The sequence below is a fragment of the Macrobrachium nipponense genome, chromosome 2, assembly GCF_015104395.2.
Source record: "Macrobrachium nipponense isolate FS-2020 chromosome 2, ASM1510439v2, whole genome shotgun sequence".
NCBI lineage: Eukaryota > Metazoa > Arthropoda > Malacostraca > Decapoda > Palaemonidae > Macrobrachium > Macrobrachium nipponense.
Window position 1 is genome coordinate 124,034,683 of NC_087201.1, and position 24,355 is coordinate 124,059,037.

A 24,355-nucleotide genomic window follows, 5' to 3' on the forward strand; every position below is an offset into this window, starting at 1 on the left:
AAATATAAACTCCAGGTTGTAACATATATTTGACTAACCATATACAATTTTGTATATATAATGAAAATATGTGTAGGGATATCAAATTTACTCCAATCTCACAGATCAGAACTTTCTTTAATGAAACTAAAGTTACAGTACAGCATTCTTAAAATTAGTATGTACATGAGACATGCTTTGTACAACTTGCCTAATGTGTACCAGAGTAAACATGTCAGTTAGTGGTAAATCCTAAATTACAAACCAATATTTTTACATAATTTTAAAAACTATTAGAGTAACCTCTATGAGATCACCACACACACAGTAGCATCTAATAAAGTTACCAGCAATGTTATGAGCACTGTTTAAGAACTACCCTAAAGGGAGAAAATTAGTATTCTTGCCATCAGTTCTGGAGATCAACTAATCTCAAGAGGTTTGAGGGTAGAATCTCTTCTATAAAACAAAGTTAATGGTTCTAGCAAGCAGTTAATCAAGAGCAACAACAGTTTATATACTGTATGTAGCCTACTACTATTATTCTGGCATTTGCTCATGCACCTGTCAAGGGTTTATGATAATCTATTTACAAGTTCCTAAAGAACTTGAAGTTGTGATAAGTTCTTGGATGCAAAGGTCATCTAAACTAGTTTAACTTGAGGTTAGGATGAACTACCTATAAAATACTTCTGCTTTAAAACAATCTCAGAAGACATTATACAAGCAAATGTAAACATGTAGGAAAGTGAGGCATATTGCCTAGCTCAGGACAAATTTCAGGTATTGTAAATTAGCCCAATCATTAACCATATAACAGAAGATAATAAAATGAAGAAGAAAAATGCAAAGCAGTGAATTTAATGGGCTAACTGCTGAAAAATGCAAAGCAGTAAATTTAATGGCCTAACTGCTAATAAAAGGATTACCTTACAAGTTCTCACCAGGAAAAATTTCAGGTAAAAGAGTTAAGAGTTGTGATTCCACAGCTTGTGTGCAATCACAAGTTAAAATAGAGATTTATGTTCCATTATGTACAATATTTATAATTATCGTGAACATAGTTCTCTGACATAATGAGAAGTACACTCGACAGACCTTTCGTGATGTTCCTGAAGACTGATTTCTGGTACACAAGAAGAAATGAAATTACCTGGAACAGCACTAATTAGTCATCTTCAGCATATAACATCTATAAACTCTTGGTGAGAAAACAAAATTCTTCTAGATGGGTTTCCAATGGAAGGACTTCTAAACAATAAATGTTAGACAGCTTAAGTCCAGTTAACAGTATGAAAAATGGATTTTCGTGTTTACTTGTGCAACTTGTAGTCAAAAGTCACGCATTCAGCCAATATTGTCAGCCATTGCAGGGCTCACTTCATTGACCACACCTGACTGGCCAGCAAGGTCATGGATTACCCACTCAAACCAGTTCAGGTAATGCCAATGATGTACCAGCACATGGTTGAAAAGGTGCTCCACACCGTTGCTGGCTGAACTCTGGGTTTAACCAGAGTTTAACCAAGAGTGGCATACATTCCCTATTCTCCAAGTGCCACCAGTCAGGAAACACCTGTTCCTGAAAACTACAAGATCCTCAAAAGCAGAGTTTCCTGTAAACTAAAAGAATTATGGGCTTGGTAAAATATCACTACAGATTCCTCACGACCATTGCCAAAACCAAGAACCAACTATACAATGTCCATAGCAGAAATGCCAAGACACAGATCGGGCTCACCCAACAAGGCAACCTATAAGCAACATAGAATGCACTTAAAGGCACCACAATACTGGTGTTTCCCAACCCCCAGCCAGTCTTGCTCTCCCCACCAATGCAAGCAGTGTTATGATGGGTGCTGTCATAGGAAATGAAATTAGCAGTACCAAACCCCAATTTTTCTTCAGTTGGAAACTGACAGCAGCAGAGAAAACTCAAATATAAGGGAAAAAATTTCAACACTTTTATTAAAATGTACAAAAAAATAAAAAAAATTATTTTTGAGACCAAGATTATATTTTTTTTTTTTTTTTTTTATAGCATTTCCTTCCATGTTTGGCACCCATGCTTATATTTTTGTAGACATGATTAATTGTAAGAAAATCATGGTGTCTCAAAATGATTTTTTTTTTAACTTTTTAGTGCATTTTAATAAAAGTGCATTTATTTTATTTATTTTTTACGGAAATTATAGCCAATTTGTGATTGCAGCTAACAAAATTGAACATGGTATCCTGTTAAGCCAAAGAAGTTTTGAAAAATCCCTAGAGTTATTAACTTTTTCTACCAAGTTAAAGAAGGTATGAAAAAATCAGATTTTCATACCATCCTGAAATACTAGGAGAGGTCACTGCAGACCTATATATCTATGTAAGGTTGTATTTTCACTGAGATTGAGTAACCATGCAAAATTTCAAGCTCATCAGACTCAGGGAACAGGTCAAACATTGAGTCACAAGTTTTGACCCAAACAGATGCAGAAGTAAAGTTAAATAATAGCCAATAAAAATACAGCATATTCAACATCAATGGTACACTTTTTGCCCGCCTGACAGATCACCAACCACAAAGCAGGATTCATACTAAACCAATGCCTACTTTGGTTGAACAATAAAACACTCCGGGCAGAAAATACCTCAATAGTAGATGCAGTGTCAGTCAAGAAAAGAAATTATTTTGGATTGAACTGGGAATCGGCTACAAAGAACTCACCGATACCCAAAAACACAATCCTGATGCATGCAACTACCACACTGTCATAAATAACATGAAATGGGGAGACATCCCTTTCTTTGCTATGGGTACAACATTCCACTGCAACACCAGCTCCCACACACTGCTAGCCATACAACTTCAGCCAGCAAAACTGCAGAGGACCTTCTTGATCACTTGTTTCTGTCGCCAGTATCACTTGAAACCCATGGTCTTACCAAAAGCAGATCAAAGCACAGCAATACACACTGTACTCTGTGCATCCTGTGTATGCCTTAACTTCACTGGATTACAATGATGATTTTTGCTTTTAGTGGCTGATGATGAGGAAATATACCTTTGGCTCCATTCATCTCATTAATGGCCTCTGTCATTAGTGTTCACAAACTATGGTCCCTTGAGCTGGAATCGAGTATGAAATGTTATGCTTGTGATGACTTTATTCTGTTCATGATCAGGATGCTTAGTAAAGAAAATTGCTTACAACTTCACAATTTAGTGTGTCTATTGTTACTGGAACCAACTAGTTTAGTAATGATAAACACCAACAGTTATCCTAATACCAGAGCTAGCCAAAAAGATACAGGCAGTCTCCGGCTTACGATGGTCCGAGGTTACAACACTTCTCAATTATATTCATCAGAAATTATTTCCAAGTTTACAACGCATGTTCCAGGGTTACGATGCTTACCATTCCACTCTGGCAGAAGAAATATGACCAAAAATGCAAAATAGTCAATATTTGACATTTTTTTATGAAAAATGCAATAAAAATGCAGTTTACATAGTTTTAATACACCCAAAGCATTAATAGTAGTAAGGTTTTCTTAGGATTTTTTGACGATTTTCCGGCTTACGGCGCGTCTCGAGAACGGAACCCCTGTCGTAAGCCGGGGACTGCCTGTACTACCTAAACTAGCCAAATAAGATAATCTGCATACATTTTCTATGGTAAGTGTTGCATTGTTTGATACTTTTGTCCTGCTATTGCCAACACATTTAAATATCAAATGTATCTAAATTGAAGAATTAATTGTTTTCCTATTTTAAGACTGAGCTATGTCTCCAAAAAATTCAGGGATGCACTGGCAAACACTCTTGGACTTGTTCATAGGTCACAGAATGTGATAGCAAGAACAAACTTTGACTTTTGTTTGAAGAATGGGAAAAATGACATGCTTCTACTTTGCTTTGTACACAACCACCTTTTTCCATAAGAATCCAATTTTTAAAATTGCCTCCACACTTTGACAAGATGTACAGTATACTTCTTTTTGCTATAAATTGCATACCAACACAAAACAAACAGAAGTGCGATATGTTAGACATGTCAGTTGCATAATTAAAAATTCTCAACACATACACTACACAGCCAAGTGAGATAAGTATGTTCTCTCCTAATTTACCTTGAATAGTCTAAGACTAGCAGTTCAAAGCATGAGAAGGATCTCATATTTTTGTAAAAACCTTTAATACAACTTTTTTCCAAACCTATCAAATTCTTCAGAGATTAAATTTGATACAGAAATGTATACTGAACAGGTAGTGGAAATTACATATGAAATGGTATTTTGTCCTATAAAACACTATATCAACAGTTGTTTAAACTACATGTGTAGCTTTTTTTTTTTTTCTTTAACAAGATGACTGACATCTTTACAGAATATGCCTGAGGTGAAACAGTAGCAAAAGGAATATTATATGGTACATAGTAATAATAGCCACTTGATGACATTAAACCTATCTCAATACCGTTAACTTTGTTCAGTGTGATTATTTCAGTGCTTTAAAATAAACTTTCATTTCCCGTTACTCATAAAAACTTGAACTTGCTCTAGTATTAATATGTGATGTACCATACAACTTGTGTTCCTGAATTCAACAATTTATCTCTTTGGTATGCTTCAGTGTTGCATATATGTACTATTACAGTTTTCATCAATTCACAGATCCTAAATTTTTTTAACCTGTTACAATACTTTGCAGTTAGTATAATAATACAAAGTATATACATATTCTCTTCACCAATTGTTTTTCTACCTGCCTGTCTAGTTATCTTGCTGTCCTAATGTATAAAAGATCATAATTGCATAAGTAACCACTGTCAAGTGTTATTCTAAAAGTGCCATCTGGAGCTATTCCATATTTTTATCTACCTATTTTTGTTTTTGGACGGATATCTCGGCTCAAAGATCTGTACTAAATGCGGTGCTTCACTATGTGGCAGCTAAGGCACCTGCTTTTATTAAAGACACAAACGCCATGCATATACTTTCTTTTCAGAATTCCCCATAAGAAGGGTTGAATCAAAGTTCCTATCAGAACTTTTGTTGAAGAGTACTCTGTTCTAGGTAGTAAGCCTAAGGACTTGCAAGAATTTTAAAGTACCTTCAGCATAACCAACTACATCCACTTATCATGCTTTCTAGTCTTCAAAATTCATGGATTTCACAGCTGCAGAACCAAAAATTTTGCATAAAGAATAATTAAAAAGAACCAATATGAAATATAACAAAATGCAAGTATCATACAAAGCCCCAAATAAGGAAATTTTTCTGTTTGTGTTTGCTATATATTTCTTAGAATTAAATACAAATCTTCCTTCATCTGCGTGAGAATTAAATACAAATCTTCCTTCATTCTGTAACAAGGTACATATTCCATTTTTGACACAAAATTTTATTATAAAAAATAAGTAATATTGAGAAATAACTATTCAAGAAGGAAAAAAGCATCAAAGGGCACTGGAATTTTAGCCACTTTCCAACATGATTTATAGAAAAAAAGTTAACCTTTCATGCTGACAGGTCAACAGAAAAATTTATAAGACAGAAGTGTCACACATAGCTCACTTTTCATCTTTCTTACATGCAATATCTTAATTCATTTCAGATTTAGAGTACAATGAGATTTTAGTCTGACAGTCCTATCACTGTATTCAGCCAAAATAGTCTGGTCTACAAAAAGGATTGACAATGTTGTGATGGTGTGATTATGCTCCCAAATAACCACACCAAGAATTGCAACACATTCTTGTAGCACTATTCCCATCAAGAGCCTCTTCAGTCATTCTTACTTGAATGAACCAGCTATTACTTCCAGCTCTTGGCCGAGTCTCAAGGTACTCTGAAGATATTACTCTTTGGATTCTATACAACATGTGCAGAACATTTACCAATATAAAATATCTTAAAATTAATTTGCCTTTTTCCTTGATACACAGACCAGAGCCTTTTATAGGAATGGTAGCTGAACTTTGTAATAAGGTCCTTTAACTGGTGATTTACGGGGGGTGAGTGGGGAATACCCCTCACTCATTTTCAATCAGTAATCACTTTTTCCTCATGCCTCAAGGGGAAAGCAGGGTGGCTGAGATGGGATTATGTTATAAAAGGCTTGGTTTGTATGCCTATGAAAATATATGAATTATTTTTAAAACCAGTTATTTTTTCCAAACCACTGCCTTTTTTATAGGAGATTTTGCCTTAGGTGGGAGGTCATCTCTGACAAATAACGAGTTTAATCCTAATTGGAATAGTCATTCTCCCAGTTGCATACATGAGTGAGGTATGCATCGACTCCTATAACCTCCTACTCAGTCTGGGAAATGGGATGGTAGAGATGTAGGACCCTGACATAATAGAGATATGGTTTGAGTGGGATGGTAGAGAGGTAGGACCCTGACATAATAGAGATATGGTTTGAGTAAGGGCACTCTGGTAAGGAAACAGTAGAGAACCATGAAATTGGTTGAAGTTAGAAGCAGTAAATTCTGGTTAACATCAGGTGATGGGTCCATAATGGGTCTGTCATTATTAAGATTGGATTCTCAAAGTGTGGCCACCTGTATCTAGCTGATACTTGGCCTAGAAGCTGCTCTGGAAAGGAGGAAGGTAAGAGTGTCCAGTCATACCCCCAGACTTACATCAAGTCTAATACTTTTGTCCAAACAGAGCTAGATGTCTTCACAATATTTTGATTATTTACTTCAGGTCCCATGGAGAAGGTATCCAGGGAGTCTCCTAAAAGTAAAAAATCCCTCTAATGGAATGAAGAAAGTAATGTTGGCTTACACTTGCCTCATTGCCTGGAAAACTGAAAAACTTCCTCCAAAATGGCTAATAATGGTCCCACACACTGACTTGGTATGCTCTTGCAAAAGTAAGGTGTGACATCCTTCTCAGAGGAGTCTCATAAGCCTGTTAACTTACTTCACAAAGCCAGCAGGGAAGGATGTTCTTGAACACCTCCTCCTTATGCTTGCCTGTATTTGGTAATGACATATACTACGTACAACACATCAGGCATACGAAACACCATGCCACAAAGAACCAGGGGTTGAAAGAACTCTTGAATCTTAGGAACCAAAGCCCCCATCTCTGAGGACCAGACAAGAACCAAGAAACTTGTAAACTGGCTTCACCAAGACTCAGCTAGCCAAAGGACAGTCTTGGCCTGGGAGGGAGCTCTTGGTCATGGCTTCAATCAAGGGCTTGTAAACTGCTTGGGCTTAGGAAAAAATTCCACTTCCCATTTGAGAAACAAAGCTACTTTTTTTTGTGGAGACAAGTCTTCAAAATTGCTCATGCATGGATAACTCCTTGACTAAGAAATCCACATTCTTCAGTCTGAAACCTAGATTACACCACAGTAAAACCCTTACAATGTAGACTGATGGGATCTTACCTCAGCAAAGGGGAATAAGGAAGATTCCACTCAACTTGAGGTCAATAAGGAGTCATTGAATATCATGACGGTCATCCTGAAACCCAGGGTGATCAGAAACTGATGATCCCCAAATGAATCATGAACATTGGAAAGCATAAAACTTTCAGATTGTCCCAGTGATATTGGAATGGAACGTCTATCACCAGTCTGGGGAATAGAATGGAAGAACAGAACACTGGAAGCTGTTTGTTCAGCTTGAAAGTAATCAAGTAGAGCATAGGAGAGCCCCAAGCTCAAACTACCTCTCCTCCAATCAAGAAAGTAAGTACTACACCATCCATGCTACCTGACTTTACTGAATGAGGTTGCCTTCCTGGATGTTCTACCCTGTTGAGAGCACAACAGTATGATGAACTGACCTTTTGTGCATCTTCAAATACCAACTTATAAAGCAGGGATAAGACAGTCCCATTTTTATTAGCATATGCCACTACAGTGACCTATCGACTATTACTGTTAAACTTGCAGGGATAGCAACACTTCCTGAATTTCCAGAATGCTGATGAGGTGTGCCCTGCAGCCACTCATCTGAAATGAACAGACTTCTCAGGTATGTTAAATCAGCTATATTTTGAAACGAGTTAAAAAATCTCACCAAGAGGTTTCAAGTGGTTTCCATTGTCGTTACAATGCTAGAACCTCCCTGTCTGATTAAGTAGCAGGAAATGAGAGGAGAGGTTACTTAAGTCGCCCAGTGGTGCTCCAGCCATCACTAAAACAAGAGCAGGAGGATTTGTTTGTATAGAAAAAAAATAAGCAGGATGACAACGACGACTGTCCTGGAGCAAAGGCATCTTCAAAGACTTCAGGTTTAACCTGAGATATATCTTATGAATTGGCAGAAGCCAACACTGAAGTGAAAATCCTTAGGAAACACTTGCGGGACTGTTGTGAGTTTGAACAGCTATGAACTGGTCATTATCTCCATTGTGAAGGAAGAGAGTACTTCCAAGAGCTGTGATGGATAAGTCATCTTCTGTGATAGACTACAGCACAGCACAGCACATACTTTTTCCACATAAATGAGAGTCCAACACTTAAATAGTGAGAGTTCAAAGGCCAATCCCCAGCCCAGTTACACCTTTCACTATAAAGAAGCAACTGAAAAAATATCCCAAAAACTGGTCCTCTACAACTTCTAGTGCCTTTCTCCATCATTGCCTTCACCCCCGCCAAGCATCTGAAAATATTCAGGGCTTTATTCCCTGTCCCTGCTCTACTGCCAGACAAGACATGCATCCCTCTACTCAAGGCAGCAGAGGATTAGGATCACTATTCTAAGCAACCTCCCCCTTCCCTTCATTTTGAAGACCTAGCCACACCTGGTTTGGCTGCAGGTTTTTGTCCGGGCTGAGGATTGACAAGCACCATGCAATGGATTAGTGTCTCAGAACTCCAACTTTCTCTTTTTCACCACCTGATTCCACATTACCCTTGAAAAGAAGTAATGGGGAGCCCCATACGGACTGTCCCTTAGAAAGGTCTCTTCACCCTTTCTCAGTGAAAGAGAAGAGAACATGAAAGTGTTCAAAAATGGCATGCAATTCTTTCCTGCCTCTGGAAGGCAGGGAACCCTCCGATTTGCAGATTGTTAGCCCAGTCCAAAACACCACAAGCAACTATAACCACAGCGGTTGGAACAATTTGAGTAGGAACAGTGAAAATTTTTTTTAAGTAATTTGTATTTTTCCTAATATACAAACTAGAGGTCTTTACATAAAGGGCTCATCTCTTAACCCCCTCCCTCTCTCATTCTCTTACCTGGGTGGAAAGGTAAACTGCACAGAATTGAATGTGCCCCTACCATTAGCAGCTATTACCATCACCACTTTGCAAAAGTTTAACAGCCAGTTTTCCAGCTCGCTGAAAGGTAATCCCATGTGTAAAGACCTTAGGTTTGTATGTTAGGAAAAATACAAATTACTTGAAAAATGTGTCATATTGGGCCATAAAATCCATGATTGACTGGGACAACCCCCTCTGCTGCAGACACAGAATCAGTGCAAATGTCCTGCTTATATGTGTACAATAGATTCTGCTTGCACAACAAAAGAGAAGGTAACATGATAACATAAGTTTCAAGAAAAGCATAGCCTAAGAATGGCTGTTCACAAGAGTTGTAAAAATCTTTATCATGTGAAAAGCACTCCAGGTTTGTAGCAAACCACTCAGACCCAAGTTATCAAGCTGTAAATGAACAGATCCACCCAGTGCCCCAAAACTGTAAAACAAAGTCTGTCACATACAAACTCCTACATCCATACACTGCGAGGAGGAGGAGGAGGCATACACTGCAAGGAGGGGGAGAAAGTGCCAACTTAACCTAGCAAGCCCAGAGACAGGTAAGGAGCCAGTGCTCATGCACTGAGAAGCGGGGAGAAAATTACTACTCTCTCCCCACACTGGGCGAGTGCTCTGCTCCTGTATCCTTTCCTGGTATTCTATAGGTAAACAGGTAAGTGCACTTACGCTCATGGAATCGCAGAGCTGGTTTCACCTGAGAATTGTGTTATAAACAATTCAACAAGGCTCAAACACACATCAAAGAAGTAGGCAGGGCAGGCTTATCTCGAACAGGTGTACTTCAAGGAAGGCACAGGAGGAAAGAGTAACCTGCATGCAGTCTGTAGACTAAGTATGCGCAGGGTTATGGGCACTGCCCTGTGTTTCCAGAAACACAAGAGGAAGTGCTCCGGAGTAATCCGGAGACTGTTAAAGTGTAGAAAGTAGGCATTAAGCACAACTAGGTGTGCTTCCATGTAGCCACATGAAGATGAGCTAACTGCTCATGCTACTCTGCAATCCAGGTATGTTCTGGGTTGCACAGGCTCTGCCCATTTCTCTCTCTGAAGAAATCCAAGAGAAAGAGCTAATGCCACTGCTTGCATGCACCCACTGCTGACTGGAAAATTTAAACAAGGATTTGCTGGCTTGACAAAATTTACTTCTTGGGAAGAACGGGAGAAGAGCCTGCTTTCTACATGAGGTAGGTAGGCAACCCTCATCTCCAAACTGAGCCAGATGCTAGCCAGGTGTTGGAGTTCCCAATCCCTAGAGACTGGAATGAGCATTCACTCAAAACCTTGCAGAACTACTTCTGAGAGGCCAACTGGAATCTCCATCCCACAGGAGGGTGAAGGAGATGAGGTGGTGGTGGTGGTGGAAGGCCAGTGCTTACACATCTTTTGCTCTTGCTTTCCTCCTCTGAGGAAGTTGCAGTAGTCGATACCCTGAGGGAACTTCCCTGAAAAGGAAGACCACTCTTGAAATTTAATGAGCCTATAACAGTTGAAGCAACAGCAGGCATAGTAAGCGTCATCATGACAGCATACTTTGTAGTTATCATAAAATATGACCTCCAGCCTCCCAACCATAAAATATTATGTCCTCCAGGCTTCCATAGTACCCACCACTCGCCTAGGAAAGGAGCATATTTAGAGAAGAAGGGAGGACTTTAGCATGAAGCAGCAGCAGGTTAACACTTGAAGGCTTTTGTCTCCTTTGAGCTCCTCCCAACAGTAGTAAATTCTCCCCTACAACAGCAACAAAGCTAAAGTTGAAAGGAAGATGTGTTCTAACCAGTGGGGATTTACCTAAGAAAATAGGAAAGGATGAAGGTTCAATCCTAACATCCTTCACACCTGAAAAGAGGGGGAGCAATATACCCTCACATGACAGTGGCCTAAGAAAAAGTGACTAGTGACAGGAGGTATGTGAAGTATCCCCCCCCCCCCCCCTCATAAACACCAGTTACCAAGTTCAACAACCATTCGAGCTTACAGGGAGGATAGTACTCCCCTATAAAAGACAATGGTTTGTATTTCTATGAGAACAGGCATTCTATGTAGAAATTACCAAATTGTTAATCAGTTGATTTTACCATTCATTACCACCTACATCTAGATTGTAGGTTTTATGGCTTTCATTAATCCTCCAAGGTCATTTACCCCTTTGACATCCCTGGGAAGTCAAAATCTAGTCTGTAGTAAAGGATTTATTTTGGAGCTCAGAAATTTTATTATTTGCTGTAAATTTATTTCATGATTTTTCACTCATTTTTAAACCAAATACTTAAATTTTGTAATATAGTACAACAAAATTGTGATAATTTTCATTTGCTGCTAACAGTAATTGTTTTTATAATGCAGGTTTTGGTTTAATTTTGAAGTTGAATAATTTAATTTCTCGAATTATCTTTAAATATGGGGAAAATAACAAAAATTGCATTGTCAGAATGTCAGAATGATGTGTTCAGTTACAACTATATTTAAAAGATTTTTAAATTCCTTTGGCACTGTGTAAAAGTAATCTTTTTCTTTTTCAGTAATGATAAATGCTGAGTATTTTTATTTTCTACAAGGAAATCTCAATGGATGAAATTTATGTGGTGCCATTTGACATCATCAGAATGTCAAAGGGTTAACTTGTTTTGGGGAAGATATATGCTGTCATTTACCTGTTTGAGATTTTTGGTGGTCAAAAAGTCTAATGTGGAAAAGCTCTGTTCTGGCTGGCCATTGAACTTACAGAAATCATATTCTATTTATTTATTTTTTTTGTCTTTGAAAATGTAACAAAGCAAAATAACATGGTCAGAACGTCTGGAAGTTAGCTGAGCAGAAATTCTTACATTTTTTGTAAATATGTATTAAAAATAATAGAAATTAATGCACTTTCTTTTTGCACCATGCAAATGTATACTGTATTATACTTCCTTTACTGTATTTTTATTTCTGCTTTTTATAACAATTACTGCAATCAAAGAAACTTACGAAGAAGGGGGGAACATGTTTATAAGTTTAAATTTTGGACTAATTTGATGATAATTCTCTGAACAGCCAATACCTGCATAGGATATAATTGAAACATCCCCAATACACTTCAAACATCATCTTAAATGCTAACTGACATGAAATTGGTTAGGGTTAAATTTGTAAAAATATGACAAATAAAAGTTATTTGACATTGAAACCTCACGGTCAGAATCTATAAGACGTCACTGGAATCTCAAAGGGTTAATAACAGCTCCTCTGTGAATACCGCTTTCCTTGAAGTGACAAAAATTAAGTGTAATACAGTATTACCAAAATTGAATTATCAACACAAGAGCAGATAATTACATAAAAATATTAATTTACTTTTGTGATATTTTAGAATCATGATGAGGAGGAGAATCAAGTACTACTGTAGACTTAAATTTTGAGTGAAATGTTTAAATAAAATTGTTGGATACTAAATTATTTACTGAAAGAAAAGTGTCATGATTTTAAAATAAAAAACTGGATTTTTAAAAGATACCTCTTATTTTACTTATGATATAATACATACTATGCATTGAAGTGTTAGCCAAGAACGGAATTACAAATGAGGTGAGTTTTCCTCTACCAAAGAACTTTACATCATGAATGTTATCAGTCTTTTCAGATTGAAATAGATGCAGAATTTAATTAGAGGAACATTCTTTTCAAACTTTCATTTTTCAATTTTGGACATTGAGATCATATATTTTTAATCAAATGTATTCTTGCCATCTTTTCATGAAGGAATTTGGTCATGCAGGATATTCATAAAAAATCCATTGTCAAAATGTGTGACCACCTTAAAAGCAAAATAAAATTTCTTTCAGTGGGGCACTTCTTGATATGAAAGCCATGCGCTCAAGGTGGCTTTGATTTTACTTAATTTGTTATCAGAATTATTATTCTGTGGTTTATTATTTAATGATGATGTGTTTAAGAGGAAGTACCTGTAGTACATTTCTATTATCTTGACAGAATACTGCATTGTGATGTTGGTCATATGAGAGAAGTAAAAAAGAATAGCAACAGACTCACTTCAGTAGATGGCAAAAATCTATCAGTTCAAGAGAACTACAAACTGCTGAGATTTATGTCTCACATGCAGTGGCAAACTCACACCAACTGAAGAAGTGGCTGAGATATGAAGTACTCTATCAAGAGACTGAAAAACAAACTGAAATAAGGGGCATTTAGCCAGAAAAACAGACACTCAAGTAGAACAATGAAGACCAAAAGGCATGGAGAAGGAAGTAGATTGGAATTTGGGCAGAAAATGTGCATGGCAGAGGACAATTGAGAAAATATGATGACCGTTATGAAAAAGAAACTACCACTTCCAGCAATCATGTCTACAAGATGACTCAGAGTGGCTGAAACCGAAACTGGAAATCAGTCTCTAGTAATAAAAGAACTAAAGATTTGAAGCATTCAAAAATTTATAAATAAAGGAAACATGAATGAGTTTTCTGGGAGTAATGGTTATCTGTAGATATAATTAGCCTTACAAACATTATTTAGTTCTTTGGCAGGATTACAAATTTCTTACGCGTTTAGGAAGCTTTAACCGAGTATTGTCAAATCATGAAGTATAGTATTAACAATACAAAGCCAGGTATGGAATGGGAGGAAATCACCATTTTTAAAACTACACTTGGTGCTTCACAATTTGTTTTTCTTTAAGTCTCTTAAGATATAACCCTGATCTGTTCCTCTCTTGATGTATTGAAGATACTACGTATATCTAAAAAGGTTACCATATATCCATCATAGCATTTCAAGACATTTTTGCTTGGTCATGGTAGCATAGATTGGACTTTAGAAAATATTTATATTTGATCCTTGGCAGCCTGTCTTCGTCACCACATGTTGAGGGTCTCTACTCCTATCCCAGTAGCACTATTGGAATTTGGGCAACTCTTGGCATGTCATTGTATCATTAGAATCCAAGTGTATTTGTTATAGCATCATGATATCTTGTGAAACTGCATTTCTGTCACAACTTCTTAATGTCCTATCAGCATGTAGGCATGTGTGTCACAGGATCACTGCTGTCTCCTGTACTGTCGTGATGGCTCTGGATAAAATAATCCACACCAGAGGTTGGCAACTCCAATATATTCAGTTTTTTCACATGAGGTGTACTGTGACACTCATCCACACTAAAACAATATCAGGTGTAGTGACCACAGTCCTCCCTTTGAACTTTGGAAAAAGAGAAGGGAAGCCAAAACATTTTGTCTTTGGCTCAAACACCATAGGCATGATACCCTTTACCATCTATAAATAAAACCAGATAAAAAAAAGTTTTGGAAGCTGAAAAAACAGAAATACTAGTGAATTTACGTAATTGACTATTGGCTACCTAGAAGCTACATGCCCAGCAAAAAACTGAAGTGCTAGGACTATGCGTATTTCCTATTAATAGCATGTAACTAAAATTAATTTAACAGCATGGCAAAAAGCTTAAACAGGATAATGTTGCAACAAAGTTATTTAAAAATACTTAATGCAATGCAATAAAATGCAAATACCTCCTCCTAGACACTTACAGGCATGTGACATGGAAAACAATGATCTCGACAGTGATTAAAAGACAAGGATGAGTAACCATTTAAGGCTGAGATTAAATACAAGAACAAATGTCTAAAGTCTGTGCTTAGAGAACTGTAAACAATTCCTCACTGTGACTACAAACCATGTAACTGGCACTTCAATTGAAGACTTCAACTTATCAGATTGTGCTGCTTATCAGAGGTGACAAAACCTTTAAAAATAAAAATTAGATTTTGCACATATTGAAATAATTTGTTAAGTACACTAAAAATTACATGATAAAACAAATGCAACCAATGCTACTGCCTAATCTTGTAAGCTGGTATAATTTGTTTACAGGGAAACTGATCTGCCATGCCTATTCTGTACCTTCCTCTTACTGACCTGAACATTGGTGTCTGCCTTGTAAAGAGAGTCTACTTCAAATAGCATATGCTAGTCTGAATTGTAGAGCAACTCCATATAATATTGCAGTCTAATGACTAGTGTAATTGCTGCTTAGCTACATTGCTGAACTAGTCATGTGCAGATGTGTGTTTGCAGCACTTCTTTTTTTTACTGTGCTTCATATTCTATATTGTATGCATTAATCTGTAATTGCCAAGCTTTAGTTTAATAATGAATATTATGTTCTTTTATGTAAACATTAGTTCCTTTGTTCATAGGCTTTTAGGAAGGATTTAATTTTCAAAGATAATTGTCTTTCCTTAATAACACTGCAGTTCTTGGTTAACAATGCATAACATATAGATGCCATAAGTTTAATTCACAAGGTAAATTCTACTAAATATATAAATAAAATATGTAAAAAAAATATATAAATAATGCATCTACAAAACTAATGTGATGTAAAGACAACTGACGTCCTTTTGATCATATGATTCCTGATTGACTCAGACTTAGGCCTAGTATACTGTTAGTATCAATGTTAAACGGAAAATTTATGCTTTTAAAATATTAATTTCCATTGCGCAAAACATATTAGAATATTTCATATTCTAATATGTTTTTGCACAATGGAAATCAGATATTTTAAAATATAAATTTTTCACTTAACATCGATGTGTATTTGTTCATTTGTGTGGTGATTTTGTAGAGGGCAAGCAATTACCATTTTGTATTCTCATTCTGGTATCTTCACATTAATCCTTTCATAGTGGTATGCTTCCTTTAATGCGCAACAATGCCATAAGAGTTCCACCAGTCCTTATTTCGTGCCATAATATTTGGACAAATTTTGCAGGAAAAAACACCTCTCTCTTGAATGGGCCCTGAATGACTATATTACTACTCTTACAGCAACACCCACTCTCAGTGACATGAGGAATAACAGCCTCCCATGAGATTCCGTAGGGGGAAGGTAGTAAGTCTCCCTATTCCAGTATCTCTCTCTCATATATTTGCCTATAAATATATTCAGGCCCTTTAGATTTCACAGAGGAAGGTAATAAACCTCCCTGTCCCAGTATATCTCATATATTTGTCTGTAAATATACTCAGGGGTTGTTTCTGGTTTTAGTTCTCATCTTTTAAGGTAATATGTAAGTTGTAACTGTAATTTTGCACAATAAAGTACAACAACATATTTGAATATATCTTGCTAAGTTAGTTTGTATTTTTATAAATGACTCAGAAAAGAGATCCTGCCCAGGTTTGGAAATAATCATTTTCAATTTAATGTAGGAGGTAGAGAAAGTTTTTGATAACCTTTTTTTTTCTATACAGGAGCATTGCATACCTTCCTCTTTCCACTGATGTGTTTTTTTTTTAAACTGGCAGACCCTAAAGTCTCACCATTCATGGGACTTTGGTAAAGTATACTATTTAGGCTGGCCTGTCAGGATTAAATATCTAAAAAACACGGTATGGCAAATGAAAATTTACTAAATCCTTACTGTCAAAAATCTAAAGTCATTAACTACTAAAGATTGTACATGTAAACATGTAATACACTTTATTTACTGATAAACATTTATATTAATCACATTTTATTAGGGGATTTTATACATTTTATTAGGGGATTTTATCACAATTTTGAATTAGTTAACAGACATAGACAGACAGGCAATCATTCACAATTGCTTAAGGGAGCAGCAATTTACATGTGATCAATAAGTGAACCATAGCACCTTAGTGGCATAATCGGTATGTTTTTGACCTGCCACCTCGGTGGTCACAAGTTCGATTCTCGGGCATTCCATCGAGGTGTTAGAGATGCGTATTTCTGGTGATAGAAGTTCATTCTCAAAGTGGTTCGGAAGGCACGTAAAGCCGTTGGTCCCGTTGCTGAATAACCACTGGTTCCATGCAATGTAAAAACACCATACAAACAAACAAGTGAACTGAGAATATTTACATGTAAATTTATTGATTATGTAATTTTAATCATAATCATTTATCAATTATACAGTGAAACACGTATTGTTCTCGGCATTCGCAGCTCTCTCTATGGACCAGATCTACCCATTATTCACTGGAAATTCGTATATTGTTCATACGCAAACAAACCTTCGGTCTTAACAATAGGATAATTAGGCCAGGCTGCTGCAGACTTTTTGTTTGCACAGGACGTACAAAGAAAGTGGTGTCAAAGAATACTATCTCTCTTTGGATATGGGAGGCTATCAGACAGGCATACTTGACTCTTGATGATTCCGCCACCACGTCTGTGCAGGCTAGGGCGCATGACATAAGGGGTATTGGTCCCTCTCTGGCTTTCAAAAAGAACTCGGTTGTACATAGAGTGCTGAGCGCTGGTACTTTGTTACGCCAGTCCATGTTCACCTCTTTCTATCTTAACCCTTTAACGCCGATTGGATGTATTAAACATCGATATAAATTGTCTGTTGGGTGCTGATTGGACGTATGGTACGTCGATATAAAAAAAAGTTTAAAAAAAAATTTGCAGAAAAATAGTTATAGGCCTACTAGGCGTTGTTTTGTTTACAATCGTTCCCCAGGCGCGCAAGCGTGAATTTCTTTCTTCTCGCACTAAAAAGTATCAGCAACACATATCAGAAATTATTTCATCACTTTGACATAATTTTTACACCATTTTATATTAGCCGTTACATGGAGTATTAAAATATGACTGTGCGCAATTTCATGTAGAATACAACAAAAAACAACTCATGGTTGTGGCTTTTATCAGTTTTGAAATATTTTCATATAAATAACGATAAGTGCCAAAATTTCAACCTTCGGTCAACTTTGACTCTACCGAAATGGTCAAAAAACGTAATTGTAAGATAAAACTCTTACATTCTAGTAATATTCAATCATTTACCTTTATTTTGCAACAAATTGGAAGTCTCTAGCACAATATTTTGATTTATGGTGAATTTATGAAATAAACTTTTTCCTTACGTCCACGCGGTAACTCTTCCGAAAAAATCATAAATTTTTTCGTCCAATTGTCATAATGTTTGCACCATTTTAAATTAGCCGTTACATAAAGTTTTATATATGAAAATGTGTGCAATTTCATGTAAAATACAACAAAAAACAACCCATGGTTGTAGCTTTTATCAGTTTTGAAATATTTTCATATAAAAAACGATAAATAGAAAAAATTTGTCCTTCAGTCAACTTTAACTCGACCGAAATGGCCAAAAACTGCAATTGTAAGCTACAACAGTTACAGTCTAGTAATATTCAATCAATTACCTTAATTTTTCAACAAATGGGAAGTCTCTAGCACAATATTTCAATTTATGGTGAATTTTTGAAAACGGCTTTTTTTTTTTACGTCCGCGCGTTACGAATTCATTCATCATATTGTGATAATATTTTCTCTGTGTTGCCTTGATCATTTTACAATGTGTTATATACCAAAATGATCACAATTTAGTGTACAATTCAACAACAAAAAATTAACTTGTTAGCTTTAACCGTTTTGTTCACAGCACGATTTGTATACAATTATGTTTGAAATTTTTTTTTGCGCTGCCATATATCCCAATACGTATTTATATATGATAATGATATTTTTTTCATTTCTGATGGTTGCATACTAAAACTTCAGGCAATGCCAAAAGAAGTAGCCAAAAATGAACTCTTAATCTTGAAAACTAAACGTGCTGTGATTTTTTGAAAAAAAAATTTCCACTTCGGCGCTCACTCAAGAACACCGCCGGCATATGGGAGACGATTTTTAAAATACCGCTTCGGCGTTTAAGGGTTAAGGATGTTGCCCACAAATCTATGGACACGTTTTCCCTGGGTTCTGTGGTGGCTGCCCAACAGGTTGTGTAACTCATCATTGCCCTTAACAGGGCACTTTTGTATCTTACCTAAGATGATTGTGTGGATGAGAGAATGAGTGAGTTGGCTGGTCTTTTTCTTTCTCTAGTACCTTTCCTTCTTCCTTCGGGTGGGTTAAGGAATAGACACATCATTCACTGGACTAGTCTGATACAGGTGAGTAAGGTAGTCATACTGATAGGATAGTCGCTTGGTATACAAATATCCAACCCTCTATTCGGTAGCATATGCTCCGCTCCTTGGCAAGGGGGAATTGGGAGTGGTAACAAACCCTGGTGAGTTGGTTTGTTATTGGACAGTCAAAATTTCTCTTTGGTTCCCTATAGTACAATGATTCTCCCATATAACACTGTACGTCGCTCAGTGTCTGGGTGGTTAGATACCAATTTATCTAGCTTCTCACGGGTTTCAGTCCCTCTACGGAAGTTATTTCTTCTGGAGTTGGACTGGTGGGTAGGCCCCTGCCGGTTTAGGAATGTCTTCTACCTCCCTCCAAGTATAAGTCTATCCTATTGTTAAGACCGAAGGTTTGTTCGCGTATGAACAAATGACAAATTTTCTAAGACAATTTGTATTTTTCCTAAGTACAAACCAGAGGTCTGAACATTGTACTGCCCACCTCTAGCCGCCCCTCTGTCTGCTAAGACATCCTGAGTTGAGAAAGACTGACGCGGTGGCGTAGATGCGTGGTCCTTGACTACTCTTCACCTAATATATGCACGCGTTGCCAGATCTCACAAGTTTCCTTGCTTTTATCTGTGATTTAACCAGATCCAGCTAGGCGCTAGAAATTATCCTCTTGTTAAGACTTCAGATTTGTAGCTATGAAAAATACAAATTGTCTTCAAAAATTTGTCATTTCGCTGTATTTTTCTATGAGAAATATCCACAAATTCCTTTTTTTTCTCTCTCTCTCATAAAATACACTTTTTGTGATAAAACTATTAAAAAAGCCAGGTATAAACATTCTTGAGTTTTATCTAATAAATAAATTGGCAGTTTTAAGCATTTTTGTAGGGGCTTCTACTACTCGCAGATCCTGGCTATTCTCATCCCCCATGCAATCATATGAATATTACCTGTCTGTGTAGTCCCTCTTTATCTTCTTTATCATTATTGCATTCCAAACTTTGATAAGCTAATATCCCTTAATAAACTGTGATTAACATACTTGTATTGATCAGTTAATATAGTGCCTTACATATTTTCTAAAGATTTCACTATATGATATACCTTTACTATACAACAGCCTAAGCTCAATCAACTTGCAATGTGTTTTAGACAGTGTAAGGATTTCATTAATTATCATATGCCATACCAAAAAATACTAGTACATATTACTGCAGTAAAACCTTAAGTCCTACACACCAAAATTTGATAAAATCTTAATTAGACTTTTAGTGTGGATATACAAAAATACAGAACAAAATTGTGCTACTTGTCTAAACAAATGCACATACATGCTCAAGTGCAGTGCGTATGATACTTTTTTATATTTTGTTATGCCTACATATCGGTTGCATTCATTATTGTCCTCACCTGCTTATAAGACCTTCCTCAACACAGATTTTTTTAAAAACTACTCTACTAGGCCAGACCCACAAACTGTTCCATTAAGTTGAGGTGCCAGTGCAATTAACACATTAAGCATAAGATTTAATCCTAATTCTGCAGAAGTGCCTTGACCTTTCTCTCTTATAATTTAGCACAGAGCAATTAGGATTGCCAACATGCTTCTATATCCTTAAACTAAAAGTAGTTAAAGCCATTAAACCAACCTTATGCAAAATTGCAAAAAGACTGATAAATTGCAATAAATGCTTGAGTTCTTAATATACATGTGTGTCAACATTAACACTGACTTTATAAGGGGGTGCCAACTCAAGAGTCTGACACAACCTTGTTCACCTACTTCACTCCTGGCTAACATTACACCATACTAGAGAGATATCATAAGTAAGTTAAGTATGTTGGTTTCGGAACATAGCTGTCATAAAACAGAATGTAACCACCATCATTTTCTGGAGGCTTTATACAAAGAACCAAGTACAGTAACGTTTAGGTGAATAAGCATTCCTATTAGTATTATCTAATATCTCTCGTATACCTAGCATTCAAAATACCAATGTTTTCTCATATTAATATAAGCAGCCAAACATTTACATCTTATATAAAGTAATTGACTGAAAACAAATTTGAAAGTACACAAATGCAGGACGAGTGAAAAACACGAGTGGTTAACACATACCTATTTCTTGCACTTATTTGTACTTCTTTACCTTTACATTATTACTGTAAACTTCATGTAAAATATCCCCAAACATGTTAGTTTTCTGATAACAATGTCTGAAAGCTATTCATTAATAAGACTTCTAGTTAAGAGTTTCATGCTTCATTTAGTTTAGTTACACAGTCTGATCTGAAGATATGGAAAATTCTTAAAATTAAAAAAAAAATAATAGGTCTTCACAATAGGTATATAAGTAGTAGAAACTACAGGTGAACAAAAGTTACACGTTCTAATTACCTGCAACAACTTCCAATTTAAACCCTTGGTTCTGCAAAGGACCAGCCATGTTGGAGTTTCATTTCTTGGTGTATGACTTGCTACCTTGTATCCATTCCAATTTTTCATATTCCCCACACTGATAGACAAGTTGCAGTTACTAAGATCTACAGAAATTCTACTATAAAATCCTTATGTTGATATGTTGATTGCAAGATCAATTTTTTAAGGCCTTTTTCATGGGACATGATGTAAAAGTCTTGAAGATAAATGGATGGTATGACTAAATATCTTCCTAACTCTTGGCAGTAGAATGAGATGGTAATTGTTGTTACCTATCACAATATTTCGACAGACCTTAAGTACAAAAAACTAGATTATAAGGCTGGTTACAATATAAATATTAACCACAATACCAGGAACTACTTTCCTTTCTTTTAAAGCTGCATTAGAAACATTTGTCATCTAAGCAACCAACCAATGACACTAATTTATGCACAATGAAATTACTTTAGCAACCTTTATATGTATCTGCTGAATACATTATCAGATCTTGAAGTGAATATAAGCACGCCTGTCAACAAGCCTCCTAACAACACATTAATATTTTTCATGAACTTACTGAGAGTTATTCAGCAACATGCAGTTTTTTACTATAAATTATGCTACAAAACTAGGTTTTTGTTTTTTTTTCATCAGGCCGAGCAAACAATGACATTTAATTAATCATGGCTGGATCTCCCTTTTAGCAGAAATTATTAGTTTTATAATATCACAAAGTATCTTGATAAAAAAAATTATCCACATTGAAAGATGTATAAAAAATATGACTTTTCAAATTTAAAACCAAGAAAATGTTTAATCTGTTTTTATATATATCTTTAAAAAGGCATTAAGCTGATAAAAAAAATCATTAATAGTAAAATGGAATAATTAACAGAAGTATCTGATATACATAATACACATATCATCTTGGATACAAAAGTAACCAAATGGTCACACCACATGGCTGATATTGCAGCAGTATAAAAAAATATTTAAAGTGTCTTCTGTACTAATACCAAAGATGATTTTTCAGTAAAACACTTCCAAGTCTCAATCTTAAGTATGTATAAAGATCTTTATATATACGTACTGCATAACAATCAATGAAATCTCACAAGTATTGAACAATTTTAGTACAATGTACACTGCCATCATTTCAGTAGTTTCATTTACTACAATATCACAATTTATCACCATCGCAAAAAATAAAAAAATGCTTTTTTTCTGCAATGTATTGGAACTGTTCCTATTTACCAGGTGCATTTCTCATCTTTGGTAAAATGATGACTACTACAAAGTGAAAAATTCTAAATATTGAGTTTGATCAGCAAATATTTTCCTTATGAGATTAACACATGAAATTAAGAATTAGCTGCATTTTGCTATATGTAATGAAGTCATGTATCATTGATCTGAAGGCTGCATTAACACTTAAGCTGACGCGTCGCTTGCTTCAGTGTTCACATTTTATGCTGCAGACAGTCTGACATCCCAACACTTACAATAATACACTAAAGCCATTAATAAAAAACCAGAGATATCTAGTTGGTTGAAATTATTAAATAAAATCACCAAAAGTATCTCTCTATCACAACCATCAAGTAAAAGACTAGAAAAAGGCAAATTTTTTAGGAAATAAGTCTCACTACTACAGCCTGCCTAGTAACAATTACAAAAAATATCTATTCTTGGTATGATAAGGAAAAATATATACATTATATATATATATATATAGATATATACTACTATACTAGTTCTTAACAGGCAAAAGGCAAGTTCACCTTCGTAGCACACATTACATTAAAAATACAGGAAACCGCATATTTCAACAATGAAAGTAATCTGACCTGGTTCCTTTTCTAGATACTTTGATAACCTTCACAACAACAGACTTATTTGCCAAATCTGACAGATGTGCCTCTACTGATAAACACCCTTTGCAATTAACAATGTCAAATATTGTAAAAAATTTGATTTAGATTTCAAAACTACAGTAATATGAGCATAAATATATACCTAAACTGTGTTAGTATAACGGGATCTTTCAAAGACATATTTCACTGTAATATAAAGTACTTATGTCTAGACAGTATTTAAAAAGGCCTCTTGCAATGATATGTCTGGTTATGAGTGACAGGGTAAAACTATTCACCTGTGAATTCTGTAAATGCCATAGTGTTCCACAGCAAATGAATAGCCATTAATTATCCCTGAATATTTCCTATAACCAGAGAAATAAGCCCAAAGTTTCAGTCCATTCTCAGTGAAAACAATATAATCTGTACATGGAAACCTTCAATTTCAAAATGTACATTTTGATTTTCTGCTTCCATAAACAGACCCCACAGTGCTCCAGCACACATGAAAGACATTACTTAAAATGTACCTATGCCATAATTTGATTTAAAGTTCCTCACCTTCCACAAAACTATGAAGGCACACACCATCTTCAATTTGTATCAGGAGGTTTCTGCTGCATACCATATTTCTTATCACCTGCACAAAAAGATGTGTTTACTTTATACCGATTTTTTAAAACCACAACAAAGCAACACAACCATATTTCAGAAATACTACAAAACTTCTTTCCTGGAACAGGAGAAATTGGTATACTTATTCCACATGTCAAGAGGACAAATTTCCACAGCTGTGTAACAGTATACATGGCAAGGCTAGCCATTGAGTGAAGACTGAATGGCACTTCTCTGTTGGGATTGCCTTCTCCGTAAACTCTCTCTTAAAGTAGATGGAATACTGGACAGGAATTCT

The 24,355-nt window shown here is 35.8% G+C and overlaps 2 protein-coding genes across 6 annotated transcripts in view; one reads left to right on the top strand and one right to left on the bottom strand.

Annotated features, from left to right (window-relative positions):
• The window catches only part of LOC135220964 (uncharacterized oxidoreductase TM_0325-like), a 108,413-nt gene extending 95,081 nt beyond the window's left edge, over positions 1–13,332 (top strand). For 3 of the 5 annotated variants that reach the window (XM_064258637.1, XM_064258636.1, XM_064258633.1), the window contains one exon: positions 11,745–12,088. The gene's annotated coding sequence lies outside the window, so the exon portion shown is untranslated. Of the gene's footprint in view, positions 1–5,584; positions 5,723–11,744; positions 12,089–13,194 lie in introns of those variants that run through there. The other 2 variants (XM_064258635.1, XM_064258634.1) reach the window with 2 other exon arrangements.
• The window catches only part of LOC135220965 (uncharacterized), a 57,868-nt gene continuing 33,523 nt past the window's right edge, over positions 11–24,355 (bottom strand). The window contains exon 3 of the mRNA XM_064258638.1: positions 11–24,355. Coding sequence (XP_064114708.1) covers positions 24,259–24,355 — 97 coding nt within the window. The 3' untranslated portion in view covers positions 11–24,258.